The 16,259-nt window shown below is 43.9% G+C and overlaps 1 protein-coding gene across 1 annotated transcript in view; it reads left to right on the top strand.

Annotated features, from left to right (window-relative positions):
• Nsmaf (neutral sphingomyelinase activation associated factor) overlaps positions 1–16,259 on the top strand; it is a 53,278-nt gene that overhangs the window by 18,648 nt on the left and 18,371 nt on the right. Inside the window, exons 10-20 of the mRNA XM_075967020.1 lie at positions 4,671–4,800; positions 7,098–7,169; positions 8,546–8,654; positions 10,757–10,933; positions 12,634–12,713; positions 13,160–13,250; positions 13,336–13,399; positions 14,728–14,779; positions 14,867–14,987; positions 15,387–15,518; positions 16,073–16,115. Coding sequence (XP_075823135.1) covers positions 4,671–4,800; positions 7,098–7,169; positions 8,546–8,654; positions 10,757–10,933; positions 12,634–12,713; positions 13,160–13,250; positions 13,336–13,399; positions 14,728–14,779; positions 14,867–14,987; positions 15,387–15,518; positions 16,073–16,115 — 1,071 coding nt within the window. The remainder of the gene's footprint in view (positions 1–4,670; positions 4,801–7,097; positions 7,170–8,545; positions 8,655–10,756; positions 10,934–12,633; positions 12,714–13,159; positions 13,251–13,335; positions 13,400–14,727; positions 14,780–14,866; positions 14,988–15,386; positions 15,519–16,072; positions 16,116–16,259) is intronic.

Genomic DNA, 16,259 nt, shown 5'->3' on the forward strand with positions numbered 1-16,259 from the left:
AATAGCTCCATCTGTAGGCCTCTCTTAGCCTGTTCAGAACAGATGTGGGCTGGCGTGTGGGGAACTCTTGCCTAACCTATGTGAGACTTTGGTTCTGGCCCCAGCATGACTTTCATCATCTTATTCCAGACCTGCCCATCTTAGCCAGCCTAGGAACGATAACTCTCAGAGCTTCCGCTGCCCTCCTCCTTCCTGATGTCTGCCACTTAGAAAGCCTGTCCGTCCCCCAACTGCCTTCTCTCCAGCCCACGCACCTGTCTTACCCACTGGGCTTGCTGCAGTGCACCATAGCAACCTTGAGTCCATCTTCTCGATGCTAGTCTCCTGCCTCAGCTCTGCTCCGCCCCCACCTAATGACCCACTAAACTGTGTCTGTGTAGAGGACATCTGTCACTTGGCCCTTGGCAGTTACAGGGACCCGCTGCCACAGCCTCCTTCTGGGGCGGGGCTCTCGCTTGGCTCTCATGAGTCCTGGGCTCTGGCTACTTGCAGAGGGAGCAAGGTCCTGATTGTCACCTGCTCTCTGCCCTCTAGGCCTTTGTCTCTTGTTCTCTCGTTCTCTTTCCGCTCTTCCTTCATCTTAGCCCCTTGTTTTTCATGATTGGAACATGGACCCTCCTGACTTTTGGTTCTGGCTAACTGGGCTTTCTGATTTTTAGCTTAGCTGTCAGTTCGAGCAAATCTTTCTTAGGTGCCTCAAATTACATTGATTACTTGCCTGTCATTCTCCACAAGGACCAAGAGAGTATACTTATTGTTCTAATGGTTTTTCCATTGATTTTCTTGTCTTTATGAAGTATGCAATACAGTTTCTGAAAATAATGCTGCTATTTATTTTTATTCTGGTTTCTTATTTTTTTCTTGCCTTAGATGTGGACTATTTGCCTATGTTTTCATTTCATATTAATCATTTATAAAGAGGTAGGACCCAAGGTCTGTCCCAGGCGAGTCACCCAAGGCCTTGGTGGTTCCCCTGGCAGGTGGGAGACTACGTCAAGTGGGAGACAGACAGGCCATGCAGAGAGAGCTGGGGTAAAGAGTTTACTTATGGGTTATGGAGGGGAAAGGGAAGAGGAGAAGGAGGAGGTACACCGGGGAGGTCGGAAGTAGGTGGAGCTTGTCTCTTCAAGGGAACAGGGTTCTCTGGTGACAGACCAGGCCAGCAGATTAGAACAATATTCATCTGTATTCCTTTATCTTCACTGTAACTATTAAAAACTTTGTGGTGCTCAACCATCTATAATGCCAGTTCTAGGAGATCTAACCTCCCAGGGCACCAGGCACATATATACACAGGCAGACATATGGGCAAAACTCATATATCTAAAATGAAATAAATAAATATTAAGAAAATTAGAGAGTGGTTCACTTTGAAAGTTTTAATTTGTTTTTCTAGAACCCAAAATGTCATGCTGAGGATTTAGGGAGGCGTCTTTGCAGTGTGAGATGAAATATTCCGGTCATGAGCACTGTTTCCAAAAGAGGGAACACAAACTTGTGAGCATAGCTTTCATAACATTTCTGAAGATTCTCCTCTTATTGAGGAAATAGGATATTTCCCTACTTTTTATGTTGAAAGGGTCCGAATTCTGTCAAGTTGGAAGAGCGCAGACATCCTATGACGTGTGTTTGTTGATGTCTTTTCCAGCTTGCTTTAGCTGTTGCCGTGCCCGTATCCACATCACTGCTCTGGCATGCAGTTTGTTCTATTCAGACTTCTCTCTCGTCACTATCGCACAGCCGTGCAGTGAGGCAGCTTCTGTGCCATTCTAAGTCATCTGGTTATACCAGTTCACCAGGCGGAGCAGGCTGCAGCTTGTGCAAATTCCGTGTCCTTGTAGATAAGAAACTTGGGGGACTAATTTGGAGAGGGGATGGGGGGCTGCACGCATGCACGGCACATCGCTGTGTATTACGTATGTATGTGTTTGCATGTTTGAGTGTAGTTGTTCGGATTGTTGACACTGAGTTGCAGGACATCACGTCTGTATCCCGCCGGTACTCAGGTGTGTGTGAATAAGGACGTCCTTGCCATCCTTGCCATCCTTGTCTTATCTTCTGACACATAGCTCCAAATTCATGTTCAGCCAAAGGTTTTCTAAGAAGTCTTTATTTTAAAATTGCTTTAGGTTTTTAAAATGAAGGAGTCTATAAAATTCCTTCGTTTGCGCTGAGCTCTCCCCAGGATCGGGGGTTTGGTGTGTAGATGTTGCCATCTTTCTCTTCTTGGTACATTTCCAGGTATTTGCTTGATGCCACTGAAATTCCTTTTCCAAATGTTTGTTACTGGTATAGAAACATAATACATTCTTTTTCTTTTTGATATTGGCCTTCTACCCTGCCTCTTCTAAGTTCATGCATGGGTTTTTAGCAGAGTTTCTACTATTTTCATGTTTGCAGTCCTTCCTGGAAAAGGGAAGCTTCCCGGAGACTTCTGTTTGTTTTCTTGCTGTCTCCTCACACTGTTTTGTTAAGGAAGAGCTTGGGGCAGACTCCCTGCCTTCTTCTTTATGTTGAGGGAAGATGGTTTCCTGTTACCACTAAGGAATGGTGCTGGCTGTCGGTTTTTCTTAGTCATTGTCACAATGAGGAAGCTTGTTTTAATTTTAGTTTGTTGAATTTTTTAAGTAAAAGATACAGAATTTTGTCAAATATTTTTTAATATATTTATGGACATCATTTTTCTCATTTGTTTTTAATATTATAAATTATATGGATTTTTAGTGTTAAATGAACTTTATATTCATGTAAAAATATTATTTAAGATCACGGTGTGTGGCCCTCTCTCTTGCCTCATGGACATTTTATCAGAAGCTCTTGCATCTGTCCATACGCAGGACATTTTCTGTCATTCTCTGGCAGTTTTGGTGCAAGGTCCTGCTGACCTTATAGAATGGATTGGGATGTTTTCTGTGGTCCTGTATTTACCAGAAGAACGAGGCTTGGTGATATTCATTTTTTATATTTTTTTGTTTAACTTACAGGAAAAGGTAGATAAATATAAAGTATTCTTAGGGATTGTACTTAATGTAGTTTATTATTATTAATTACTATTACCAACATCATTACTGTTATTTTGAGAGAGGGTCTTGCTATCCGGCTCAAACTGGCCTTGAACTTGCAGTCATTTTGCTTCAGTCTCCTCAGCATTGTGAAGGAAATACACACCCAGTTTGTCTTTTTTTGTTTTTGTAATGTGTGGATGTGTGTGTGAATAAGTGTGAGTGTGTGCATGTGTGTGAGTGAGTGTGCGTGTGTGTGTATGTGAGAGTGTGTGAGTGTGTGTGTGAGTGTGCGAGGCTGCAGTAGTGGGCATCCCTTTGGCTTGTCACAATAGCGCTCTCTGCCTCCCTCAAAAGTGCTCCAGCCCAGGTTTCTTTGTTGTTTTGTAATAACTTGGCCATTTGTTTTAAGCGATAGGTGATTAGAAGAATGTTGCTCACTCTTCATACAGTCGAGGATTGGATAGCTGTCATACAGTTGCTGATTATTTGATCAGAAACTCTGTTCTATGCTTCAGTTTTTTTGGCGTTTATTTGAGTTTGTTTTATAGCCAGTGTATGCAGGATTTTGGTGAATATTTCCTGTTTCTGGTAGCTCTTGAGTCGGCGTTTGTATAGCGCTCAGCTGTCGGTGGTTCCCAGTGTCCACACCATAGTGACTGCGTTGCTGCTGTGCCCATCGTTTGCTGGAGAGACGCTAAGGCTGACAGCTCTGGTTATGGAATTGGTTCCCTATCTCTGGCGCTGGCCTGGCCTACAGACTTCATTCCTCCCGTGAGACCACCCTCCTCCTGCCATAGCCTGCTGGTCTCCTTTTCCTTCATGCAGTCAAGGTCATTCAACTGTCTCTGCACCCTCTGTTGGTTTTCTGTCGGTTCTAAGAACTCATGAGTCTTGTTGAACTCCCCAGTTGGTTGTGATGGTTGGGCGAGAGCCTCAAGGCCTCAACAGTTCAGCATTTTCTCCAGAGAAGACTGGCCTGGTGTTGTGTCCTGTATTTCTTTCAGGACTGACCCAGGGCTCCTGAGTGATAGCATACACTCTAGAGTTGAGCCACACTCCCAAGCACATGAGATTTACTTTTAATCCAGTTATTTCACTAAGTAATTGCCCTAGAATATTGTTAATTTAATTGTTTCTGCACTACTTTCTAAATTAACAAATCAGAAATGTTTTATTTTTTTAAGTTACACATTTGAAGAGAAGAGAATGCATCTCTAAGTGGTTGTATGTTTGTATCAAACTGACCTTCAAGTAATTGTAATTATGTGTTCAAAACCTGATACAGTAAATGCGGACAGGGTCTTGCTCTGTAGCCTAGGCTGCTCTGAAACTCCGGGTGCTCCTGGGTCAGCCTCACCGGTGCTGGGATAGCAGGAGGGTATCTGTGCTCTAAGGTCTTAACTGTAAAAGCAGGATGTTACATGGATGTAGGACTAGCTTCAGGACTGTTCATTTTGGGAGAGATTTTGTTTCTGTGAGATGTACTCTCTTCTGTTAATAAAACGTCATGCTTCCATTATTCCATCTAAAAGACTGTCAACCTTAGTTAAGCAGCCGGTTTATATCCCCACCTTTTTCTATTAGTTGTAGTGTTTAGATGCATAGCAGGCAAATTTACACAGTGGTTTCGACTTTCCTGACTTTTTCTACAAAACATCTTTTCAGGTTCCAAAGTGTTTCTGAGAAGCTGCATATGGAGTGCAAAGCTGAGATGGTGACGCCTCTGGTGACGAATCCGGGGCACGTGTGCATCACAGACACCAACCTGTACTTCCAGCCTCTCAACGGACACCCGGTATGTAGGTCACAGGCTGAGTCCATAGGTCATGGGGCATCATGCGTAGGTCATGGGGTCCTGTACAGTACTTGCTTCTGTCTTTCAGCTCAACTTTTCAGGACCTGACATCAAAATTACTGTCTTGAGTTACTTCCCTCACTCCTGGGGACGGTCACAGTCATTTGGTAGCCCTGTGTAGCAGTGTGGCTTCCCAGTCCATCTGGGGTTGGGTGCACAGTCACGTGAATGCAGTGTCCTCTGATCTGCATCCAGTCATTCTGAAGGACTCGCTCCTGGTAGTGTGTGGAGAAATGCCACCACTCCTGATTCTGGTCCCATCAAGTGAGATTTATCCTTCTAGGAAGCACCGGGGAAAACACCAAGAAAGCGTGGCAGTGAATGAGAAACGGGCCTCCTGTAAGCATTTGCTGTGTCTCCTTCATTACAGACACTGTCTTCCTCCAGTGCTCATGTGAGCTTCTCACAGCCAGCGTGTGCTCCTGTAGAGAGAGATGCTACATCTCCTGGATCTGTGTGACCTCTAGGTCACAGGGTTGGGCCATTTGACTGGGCATTTTAACCCACAGATAGTGTTTTCTGTGGACATCTCCAGGCTAGTCATTGGCCTCAAACTGGACAGACAAGTGTTGTAGCGATTCTGTCCACTAGGTGGCAGCACATACTGGTCAGCTGCTCCAGCGACTTAGCACATGGCTGACTGGGGTGTTCTCTGATATTGGCTACTACTACTACTATTTTTGTTAAAAAAAAATTGTAGAAAAAATGTCTGGCAGTACAGCTTCAAGGGGCACAGTGTATTTTTCCCAAAGCCCTGGACAGGCTTCTTGGATTGTGTTGGGGTCTTTAAGGCCTTTCTCACTGTTGCAGAACCCAGTTTTCCTGTCACTTGGGAACCCGGATATAGAAGCTTTGCCTTTTAGCTGAGCACAGAGTATCTTCTAATTTTGATTCTCTCTTACTATTCTTTTCAAGTTTTAGAGAACTGAAAACAATTTTCCTTTAAAAAATGTTTTACCTTATATTGTAATTAATGAGATTTAAAATTTTGTAATAAAGGAAATTAAAAACATATTTTTTTAAAAAAAGGATCTTAGTGCAAAGTAAATCCTAGATCAAGACTCAGGGCTGGAGGGATGGTTTAGCATTCAAGAGCATGTGCTCTCAGGTATTGGGACCAGATCTAGAATCCTAGCACCCCCAGAACCCACGGTGTCCCACACACACCTGTAACCTCAGCTCTGAGCCAGGTAGAGATAAGTTAGGGAGAGACCCTGCCCCAAAGAATAGGTGGAGAGTAATAGCAGAAGGTACCTGATGCCTTCTCCGGCCTCCACACCTGAGAGCACATGTAGCCCCTCACACACAGGTGCATGCATACACTCAGACACACACACACACACACCCATACAAATAGGTACATGAATACACTCAGATACACACACACAGGTACATATAGCCCCTCACATAGGTGCGTGCATGCACTCAGAAACACACACATTCACACAATACATGTTTTAAAGGAACAAACTTATTGAATAGTTATTTATACTCATTCTTGAGTGCCCCATACTGTTGTAATATGAAGCGGTGGCGGGGCTGTGTCCCCAAACACCCCAGCCGCCTGCCCTGCTCGGCTAGCTTATGCCCCGAAATAATTACACGGACACTGTATTCTTTTATAAACTGCTTGGCCCTTAGCTCTAGCCCTTACTGGCTAATTCTGATATCCCAATCAACCCATCTCTAACAATCTGTGAGCACCGGTCTTACCGGGAAGATTCTAGCCTAAGTCCATCCTGGGTCAGAGCTTCATAGCGTGCGTCTTCCCTGGAGCAGGTAGCATGGCGTCTCTCTGAAGCGTCTGCTCCGGAGAGCAGAGCTGCGGAGTCTGAGCTCACTTCCTCTTCCTCCCGGCATTCTGTTCTGTTTACTCCACCCACCTAAGGGTGGGCCTATCAAATGGGCCTAGCAGTTTCTTTATTGCTTAGCCAATGAAATCAACAGATTGATATATGACACTCCCACATCACCATACCACACACTAACCCTTGCAATAATCTGAAAGATGAGGGTGCCATTATCATCTGAGTTTACTGAGAAGAGCTAAGAGCTATGTCAGAGTAAACTGTGACTTGGGTACCATTTGTTCCAAGATCTCTCCTAGGTGTTCAGCTGCAGCACACTGGGAAGGCAAGGATGTGTAGCTCTCTCCCTCCCTGCTGTAAGGTAGAAAAGAACAACTTCTAATTGTGTTTGAATGGTGACTCTTGACACTACCTTTGTCCTTTTTAAAGAAACCTGTGGTCCAGATAACACTCCAAGACATCCGGCGCATTTACAAAAGGAGGCACGGCCTCATGCCTTTGGTGAGTTCAGGTCACTGATGCAGGGCAGCTCCCTGTGGGAGGTTGCCAGACCTGCAGTGTGGTGCCTGATTGACATCCAGGCCCCCGCGGCAGGCCTGAAAACCCAGGTGTGCTGTATGTGGGCATGTGGAAGCTGGCAACTGATAGAAGATAACTCAGGAAGTAACAGCTTCTGTTGCAGAAATACCTTTTTGTTCAAGAGCTAAAGGGCTAGAGAGTCCTTGAGTTTCTCCTTCCTAAATGTCCAGAACTTCTAGGCTAAGGCTAGACTAGTGCTGGCAGAGTGGGCCAGTGTTCCTCCAGCTAATGCCCGCTGCGGCCCAGCCGGCTCTCAGGGTAATCCTGGGAAGAGCCTTCCGTAACTTTTTAGGATGGCAGGAGAGCACATCAGAGCAGCCATAGCAGTTCTGAGCTCAGGGAGGACGAGATAGAGGAGACAGCCCTTAAAGGATTGGCTCTACTCGCCATCCCCTCAGCTTATCTCACAAATGCACCTTAGAAGTTATCACTGCTGAGGAGACGGTTCCAACGTGTTCTAAACTGATACCAATCTAGATTCATTTCCTTTTGCAGATCATAACTAGCTCATTTTTGTACTTTTAATTTGTGAAATTCAAGCACTTTGTTACGTATTTTATGTCCATTTCTAATGATAATAGAAAGCCACAGAAAACAAATACTATTAAAAATCTTGTGCTCTCACTACAGAAGAGCCTTGAGAAAAAGTGGAGAGATTAGCATTGGTTAGCCCCACCCGTTTCCATTGCAACTCTGTACAGTACAGCCCAGGACTTAACTCCCTAACTCCCCCAGCTGGTGAGTTCCAGCAGCCTGAGCCTAACCCTAGAGCACCCCCTAGCCCTCCTTGTGGTTGCTGCCTGTCTTCCTTTGCCACCACAATGCCCAGGAAGCTGACTCTTTTCTTTTCTCTTGAGACTGGGCCTACTGCAGCCCAGATGGCCCAGAACATTCAGCTTATAGTGTCCTTTAAAATAGCCATCATTGAGTGAGTTATTTGATTATTAATTTGTTTCATAGTTATTCAATTTATATAATAAAGCTAAATATTTATGTGAAAACGAAATGTGGCTTCATTAGCAATCTAATTTTAAATTTCAGAATAAAAAGCTGTTGTCAGTAACCATATTTGGTACTAAAGAGAATCACACTGTTTTCCTGATGTGCATCTCTCGTTCTCAGGGTGTTTATAAGAAAACACACGGGAATATAGTGGCCTATATATCCCAAGTCAGAGTATAAATGTAAGCACGGCCTAAGGCTCAAGCACATAAATGCTGAGCTGACTTAAGGTTGTGTACTTCTGTGATTGGAGGATGGACATGGAGCTATTTGTTTTATTCTTTCTGAATTTTTAGGGCTTGGAAGTGTTTTGCACGGAAGACGACCTGTGTTCCGACATATACCTAAAGTTCTATGAACCTCAAGACAGAGACGACCTCTATTTCTACATCGCCACATACCTAGGTTGGCTGGCCTCCCTTTATTGTCCGTGCCTGTGAAGGTAGCTCAGCTCCTAAGAGGCTGGGGCAGCAAACAAGAGAAGCATTGCTTGCCATAGTTGTACTTGCTTTGTTCTCAGATATGATATCCTACAAACGAGGGAAATGTGAATTCATTTTGTTAATGCTCATTTGTGTGTTTTGAAAGCTCTTAATGAATATGTTTATATGCTTCCTTATTTTAATGACTTCCAACTTGAGGGTGTTACAGAGAGGACCCAAGGGTTTTTTTCATGGCATGATTTAATTTATGCAAACGAAAACTGAGGTTTTTGTAAGACATGAGGATGTGTTTGCGATCACTAGTTAGCTCTTCACCAGAGAGCCAGCACTCACATGGCGCAGGTGAGTCCTCCATGCCTGGCCCCACACCCTTCAGCTGGAATCTATTTTCTTTAGGAAGGGAGCCTCAGTCCTGCTGGAGAACGTGCAGTTCCCCACCTTTATCAGAAAAATCCCCCACATTTTCATCAGCTGTGACTCTTTATTAAGCTATATGACTAAATTCCTGATTTACATGGTTGCCCTGTCACTAGGAAGGACTGACTTTTACATGGATGTTGAGATTTTGTTAATGCATCCTAGTTTGTTTCTCTCTGGTGTGCAGTGAGATCTTCTCCACATGTGTGGTGAAGGGTGTCTTTCCTTGCTCTAGGGAAGGATTTTATTCCAGCGGACTTACATTTTAGCCTGGAGTAGTTTATCAGCTCTTGACTTTAACATAGTGAATGAGCAGAGATTTAGTATGCGTTTGTTTTTATCTTCTGAGTCCAGGTGTCTTATTTTTCTAAAATGATTAGACAACAGTAGAAAGCTCACTGTTTTAGGGAATAATAAAGCTGCAGTCACACCCTCTGTCTGCGTCCCAGCTGCCACTCCTCCTGTCTGAGCTCATTCCTAGGTTTGCTCAAGCCTTTCCCAAGGCTTCCAAGAGCTAGGAATTAAAAAGAAAAGCTTCATTGTTTTGAAGTCTTTCCTGGTAGCTAATGAGAAGCTCGGTGAGAAGTAAATTAGAATACATACATGCCTAGTACACAGCATATGAGTGAAGATGCTAGTACGTCCAGTAAAGAGATTTTAGGTTCAGAAAAGCAGAATTTTCTAAACAAAATGACAAATTCTTCCATCTGTAGGATAGCTGAGCCATCCCAGCCCTTCTAAAACCACAGTTCTCACTGAGAGGCCATTTCTCCCGAGGGCCTTCCTGGTGGTTCTGGTTTACCAATTAGCCCTACAAAATCCCGCTTTCTCTTTTCCAGTTTTGTGGGTTTTTTTTTTACATATCATTTTATAGATGATATGTAGCTACTGATACATTGGCAATAGTCCACCTCTTCAGAACCTAGGAAAAATTAAGTTCAATATTTTGTTCTGGCTTCAAAAAAAAATGAGGGGAAGTGTTTACAAATGGCCATGGTTTCTAAAAAGTCACCAAAACTTGGCACATTTGATAGAATCTATTATTCATTGTGTAATTGTCAGCCATTGCCACTCCATAGTCTAATAGTTTTTTATATAGTTTTTGGGAGTGAATTTGATAGTAGTTCAATAGACTTAATAACCTCTTTATCTGGATCTTTGTGAAAACACATCCACAGACACTTTAAAAACACTAAAGAAGCTCACTCTTCACACTTAGCAGAAACTAGCTCTTCACAATGAGCAGAAGCTAGCTTTTCATTCTGAGCAGAAGCTAGCTCTTCACACTGAGCAGAAGCTAGCTCTTTACACTGAGCAGAAACTAGCTCTTCACACTCAGCAGAAGCTCGCTCTTCACACTGAGTAGATAGAAGCCAGCTCTTCACACTGAGCAGAAGCTCGATCTTCACACTAAGTAGATAGAAGCTAGCTCTTCACACTGAGCAGAAGCTAGCTCTTCACACTCAGCAGAAGCTAGCTCTTCACACTGAGCAGAAGCTCGCTCTTCACACTAAGTAGATAGAAGCTAGCTCTTCACACTGAGTAGAAGCTAGCTCTTCACACTGAGCAGAAGCTAGCTCTTCACACTGAGTAGAAGCTCACCAGTGATCCTTGCAGTACTGTGACTGCCCCACCCCTGTCCTGCAGAGAACCACGCCACCGAGCACACTGCAGAGAGCTACATGCTGCAGTGGCAGCGAGGGCACCTTTCCAACTACCAGTACCTGCTCCACCTCAACAACCTGGCTGACCGCAGCTGCAATGACCTCTCCCAGTACCCTGTGTTTCCGTGGATAATAAATGACTACTCCAGCCCAGAGTTAGGTGAGCACTGTCCTGCGTGGGCCCTGGTGGGGACCTGCTTCCCAGCGGGAGGGTGCGCTTTATTTTATAGCATGTCTGATTATGGGAACAAAATAGAGCTCATTTCAGCTTTCTCACTAAAGGTTGCCAATTTCCATTTCAAAATATTGGGCAGATGTGGTATAAATAGTGTTTTATGTGTGTTTGCCACTTCGTGAAGGTTATACATAGGAAATGTGTGCATAATTTTAATTCAGTCTTCCTATTATTATGTGTAACTGCCAAGTTTTGAAATATTTAAATTTCTCACTGAAATTTTCAAGTTAGTTATTTTAAATTCACATTGAAATTTTTAATGAAAGAATAAGCCGTCCACTAACCACAGGAGGAAATGGAAGTCATCCCCAGTCGGATTCTGAGAGGTAGCGGTACTCCGCAGGCTTCTGTGTTGTCACCATGACAGAATACCCAAGAAGGCCACAGTATAGGTGGGAAGATTGGTCTTAGCTATGATCTCAAAGGCAAGGACATCAGGCAACACCGGGAAGCAGGGTAGCAGGAGGAAGAGAATAGCGCCAAGGGCTAGGACAGGATGTAAGCTGGAAGACATTCCTCTGGGGCCTTCATCTTCCCTTTTTCATGCTTGCTAGTACTGACATTGTATAGTAAACCAGCTAAAGGATCAATCTGTCCATCAGGTAAGAGCCCTTCTCATCTGATTGGCTCGGGAGATGCCCGTGAAGACATACTCAGAAACATCTTACTAATGTAGGAATTTCTCGGTCCCCTCACACCGACACTCAGGACTGTCAACACTTTATTTTTTTATGACATCAGAACTTCTTTCTTGTTCCCTAAATAATGCTTCTAAAATTTGATAATATTGTAATTTTATATCATAACTCTTTAAAATTATATATTATGATCAAGTTGTTCTTTTTGACAGTTTGGTGAGTTGAGCCTTTGTCATTGAAAGTGATAACAAATTATCTACAGATATAAGAATGTAATTCATTGATGATTTCCAAATCCTGGGTTTTTAAATTTTATGTATGTAGCTGAGTGGTGGTGGCACACACCTTTAATCCCAACACTTGGGAGTCAGGGCAGGTGGATCTCAGTGAGTTCGAGATCAGCCTGGTCTACAGAGTGAGTTCCAGGACAGCCAGGGCTACACAGAGAAACCTTGTCTAAAAAAGCAAACAAAAAATGTGTATTTGCTAATGTCACTATAGTTTAGACATAGAAAGTAACTTTAATGGAAAAAGATGGATTAAAAGTTTGTTTTTGTGGTTGTCCCTGGAATTGGGCTTCCTTTGTTCTTTATTGGAAAGTACTTTAAAATGACATGATTTATTTATTTGTATGTGTATGGGGGGTTGGGTGTGTGGGTGTACATGTGCCAAGATGGACCTGTATTGAAGTCAGACAACCTTTAGGAGTCAGTGCTCTCCTTCCACCATGCGAGTCCCAGGGCTTGAACTCAGGTTGTTGGCTTCCATGGCAGGTGTGTTTACCCACAGATCCATCTGGTCTGCTACAGAAAGTCTGTTCTGGGCATCTCACACTACAGACGTTACTTTTGAGTGAGGGTTTATTTGTTTGTTTTGCAGCTGTATAGATAATATAGGTTCTGACTATTGTGGATTCATCTCAGTTCTTAAAATGACTTCATAGAACAAGTGTGAACTTGGCTCGTGTCATTGTGCTTATGTTTACAGATTTGTCGAATCCTGAAACCTTCCGAGATCTTAGTAAGCCAGTGGGCGCCTTAAATCAGGAACGGCTGGAGAGACTGCTGGTGTGTATATGGGGCTCGTGGATTCTAAGCAACCTCACAGATCATTGCCTTTGCCTGCTCAGTGACTGAAGCTCTGCCCCTAGACTTAGGTGTGCTGTGGCAGGAAGTCCTCAGCCCTTTCCTGCCGTAACCGGCAGCTCACTGTTTCTGTGTGTTTGTCTTTGTCTTTAATCTGGGAAGTTTGAATTATTTTTATGAAGAAAATCTTTGATAAACTGCAAAAGAGGTGCACACAATTCCGTTTTGTTGGATGTCAGCGCCATAGGCAGTGAAAGCCTAGAGAACGAGAATGCTTATCTGCTGGTCATGGATGCTTGCTTGCTGGCCCTCTGCTACTGCTAGGAGAGGGATGAGGAACGGCGTGTCAGGAGCTCCACTCAGGGTTGACACCTCACGTCAGTTACTGTCTCACGGGCAACACGTAGCTCTTTGTTCTTACGTTGCAGACGCGATACAAGGAAATGCCCGAGCCGAAGTTCATGTATGGCAGCCACTACTCCTCGCCGGGCTATGTGCTCTTCTACCTCGTCAGGATTGGTAAGGCTCTGGCGTTGCTCACCGTTTCACTTGGATTCTCAGACAATCCTACAGTCTGATCTAACCCTGGTTTTCCCCTGTCTAGCACCGGAGTATATGCTGTGTCTACAGAATGGAAGATTTGATAATGCAGATAGGATGTTCAACAGGTTTGATAAAACACCTCATCATTTTGAACACTTTCTGATCATATATGTACAGTATGCTTGGTTTAAAATACTAGATATAACAAAAATGCAGAAATATAAAGCCTAACAGGCCTGAAGACATACACTTTTCACCCCAACACTCAAGAGACAGAGGCAGGTGGATATTCATGAGTTCCAGGCCAGCCTGGTCTTTACAGAGATTCCAGGATGGCCAAGCTGTAGTGAGACCCTGTCTCATAAACAAGTCCTTTCTTTCAAGCTTTAATAATGTGTATATAGGGAAACATGTTTTTATATTATTTTTAATTTATTTTTTTATGTCTGAGTATTTGACTGCATATGTGTGTGTGTGCGCGCGCGCACCATGTGTGTGCCCTGCCTACAGGAACCAGAAGGTGTCCTGGTTTTGGAGTCACAGATAGTTGTGATCTACCATGCGGGTGCTGGGAATCGATCCCGGGTCCACTGAGCCATCTCTCCAGCCCTAGGAACAGATTTTTGTTTTGTTTAAAGACAAGATTTCTCTGTATAGCCCATGCTGGTCTAGAACTCAGTCTATAGACCAGGATGGCCTTGAACTCTGAGATCTGCCTGCTTCTGCTACCCAAGTGCTGGGATTAAGGGTGTATGTTACCACACCTGGTTTAGGGACAGATTTTTAAATATAGATTTTTCTCCTGACCCGTGTAGCCTGAGCAGTTCTTTTTCATACTCGGAAGAATATTTTGAAACAATGACTTTAAAAAATTATTGTGTCATGTTTTAGAATATACCACAATTTACTTAAACTCTTATTTTCTATTGGGCAATTAAGTTTGTCTACCCAAATTTTATTCTTCTTGATAATTCTGCTATGGTGAAAGCATTAAAATTGGCTTACACATTTGAATGATTAGCATTTGCTTCCCAGAATAAAAAAAGGAAGCAAAGTCCCCTTCTGTCCCACCACACACTTTTCTGGAGCCACAGAGAGTTGCATTAGTCGAGGATGTGCCCCTTGGGTAAGACGGTGTGCGTGTGGTGGTGTGCATGTGTTGTGCACGTGTGGTGGTTGGGGCGGTGTGGTGTGCCCTTCCATGGGGCAGTGTGCATGTGGTAGTGCGGCCTTGCTTCACTCTCCTTTGATTCTAGTGAAGTTCTGCCAGCCCCTGGCCACACTTTTCTTTTGAGGTCAAGGGGCGGGGCCTCACATGCGTGTTAGAATCCGAGTCAGTGAGAAAGCTTGAGCGCAGGAGCCTAGATAGTAGGTGTTACTGGGAGGACACCGAGAAAAGCTGCTGCTGCCTTAGCCCAGGCTGCTCATGAGCGCATCACTCTTTCATATCTAGTATTGCAGAAACCTGGAAAAACTGTTTGGATGGCGCAACAGATTTTAAAGAGGTGAGCAATTCAGGGAGCTGGTGACCCACGGGCTTCGCTTTCTCAATGCTGTAAAAACATGTTCTACCCCCACTTCCCAACCTGCAGTTGATCCCGGAATTTTATGACGAAGACGTCAGCTTTTTAGTCAATAGTCTGAAGCTGGATCTGGGAAAGAGACAAGGAGGACAGATGGTCGATGACGTGGAGCTTCCAGCATGGGCCTCAAGTGAGTGCCTCCTGCGGCATGGCCGTGCATCATGTTGCGTGTTCTCCCAAGTTATGATGTCGTTCATTGTGTTGGATTGCTTGTGACTTCTAAGAATACCTACTTAACTGAGCTGGAATCCGTTTATCCCAATCAAAAGTATGCTGTGTCTACACTGTAAAGACATCTATATGTTTGATAGACCCAAATGTCATAAAAATGCTTCTGCCACTTTTTCTAGGTAAAAATATGTAAGATGAATAATAAGACTCATTAGAGATATGTATGTCTTTAAAAGAAAAATATAGAAACATATATCTCTTAACTCCTAGAAGTTTTATGCACAAATAGATGGGTACAAGAAATGAAAGAAAATTCGACAGAGATGACATAACATTCTGATGCAGTCTACCCCGATAGGTCCCCAGGACTTCCTCCAGAAGAACAAGGCTGCCTTGGAAAGCAGTTACGTCTCCGAGCACCTTCACGAGTGGATTGATCTCATATTTGGCTATAAGCAAAAAGGGAGTGAGGCTGTAGGAGCCCACAACGGTACGTGACACTGGCTGGCGTTTCCCTCGGTGTGTGGTGAGATGCAGCCAGGCAGACAACAAGCTGGAGACCTAGTGCTCGGGGAGCTCAAGACGAGTCTAGGCTGCGGGTCTGGGCTATGCAAACCAAACGAATCTGTTACACAGCAGTGACTTTGATGGCTACAAAGGGCCGATTTTGCTTTAAGTGTGAAGAAGGTGGCCGCTGTCCGCCTCTTCTGCCTCGGGTTTCTGAGTCTTTCTGTCAGTAGCGAGGAACTCGCACTGAAATCCAGAAGTGACTCACGTGAAGTGCAGTCACGCCAGTGCTATGACTAATGCTTCCCCGAGGGAGAAAGTAATGCTAGCCAAGGAAGACAACAGCCCACCCCAGCTGCCACTGTCATCGCTGCTCACCAAAAGATACAGTGCAAGTTCATCTTCACTGTATGCATATCAGTGCTTCACAGACCAAAGTGAATTTCTCTGAATACAGTTTTGAGTTGTTCAGATTCTGGACAGGGTATTTACAATTAAATGTACGCTTTTTCAATAGTGTTTCTATCTCTCCTTCAGTATTTCATCCCCTGACCTATGAAGGTGGTGTAGACTTAAACAGGTATGTGTGAGTCTGTAAGGTGTCTCTGCTTCATTATGAAACACTGCTGTCTGAATCATTAATGCACTTATTTGAGAAGTTAAGGTATAGAAATTTTGAAAAGATTTGTATCCTGCTTTCAATATTGTTAGTTGCTAAGACACA

Source organism: Microtus pennsylvanicus, chromosome 3 (genome assembly GCF_037038515.1).
Source record: "Microtus pennsylvanicus isolate mMicPen1 chromosome 3, mMicPen1.hap1, whole genome shotgun sequence".
Taxonomy (NCBI): Eukaryota; Metazoa; Chordata; class Mammalia; order Rodentia; family Cricetidae; genus Microtus; species Microtus pennsylvanicus.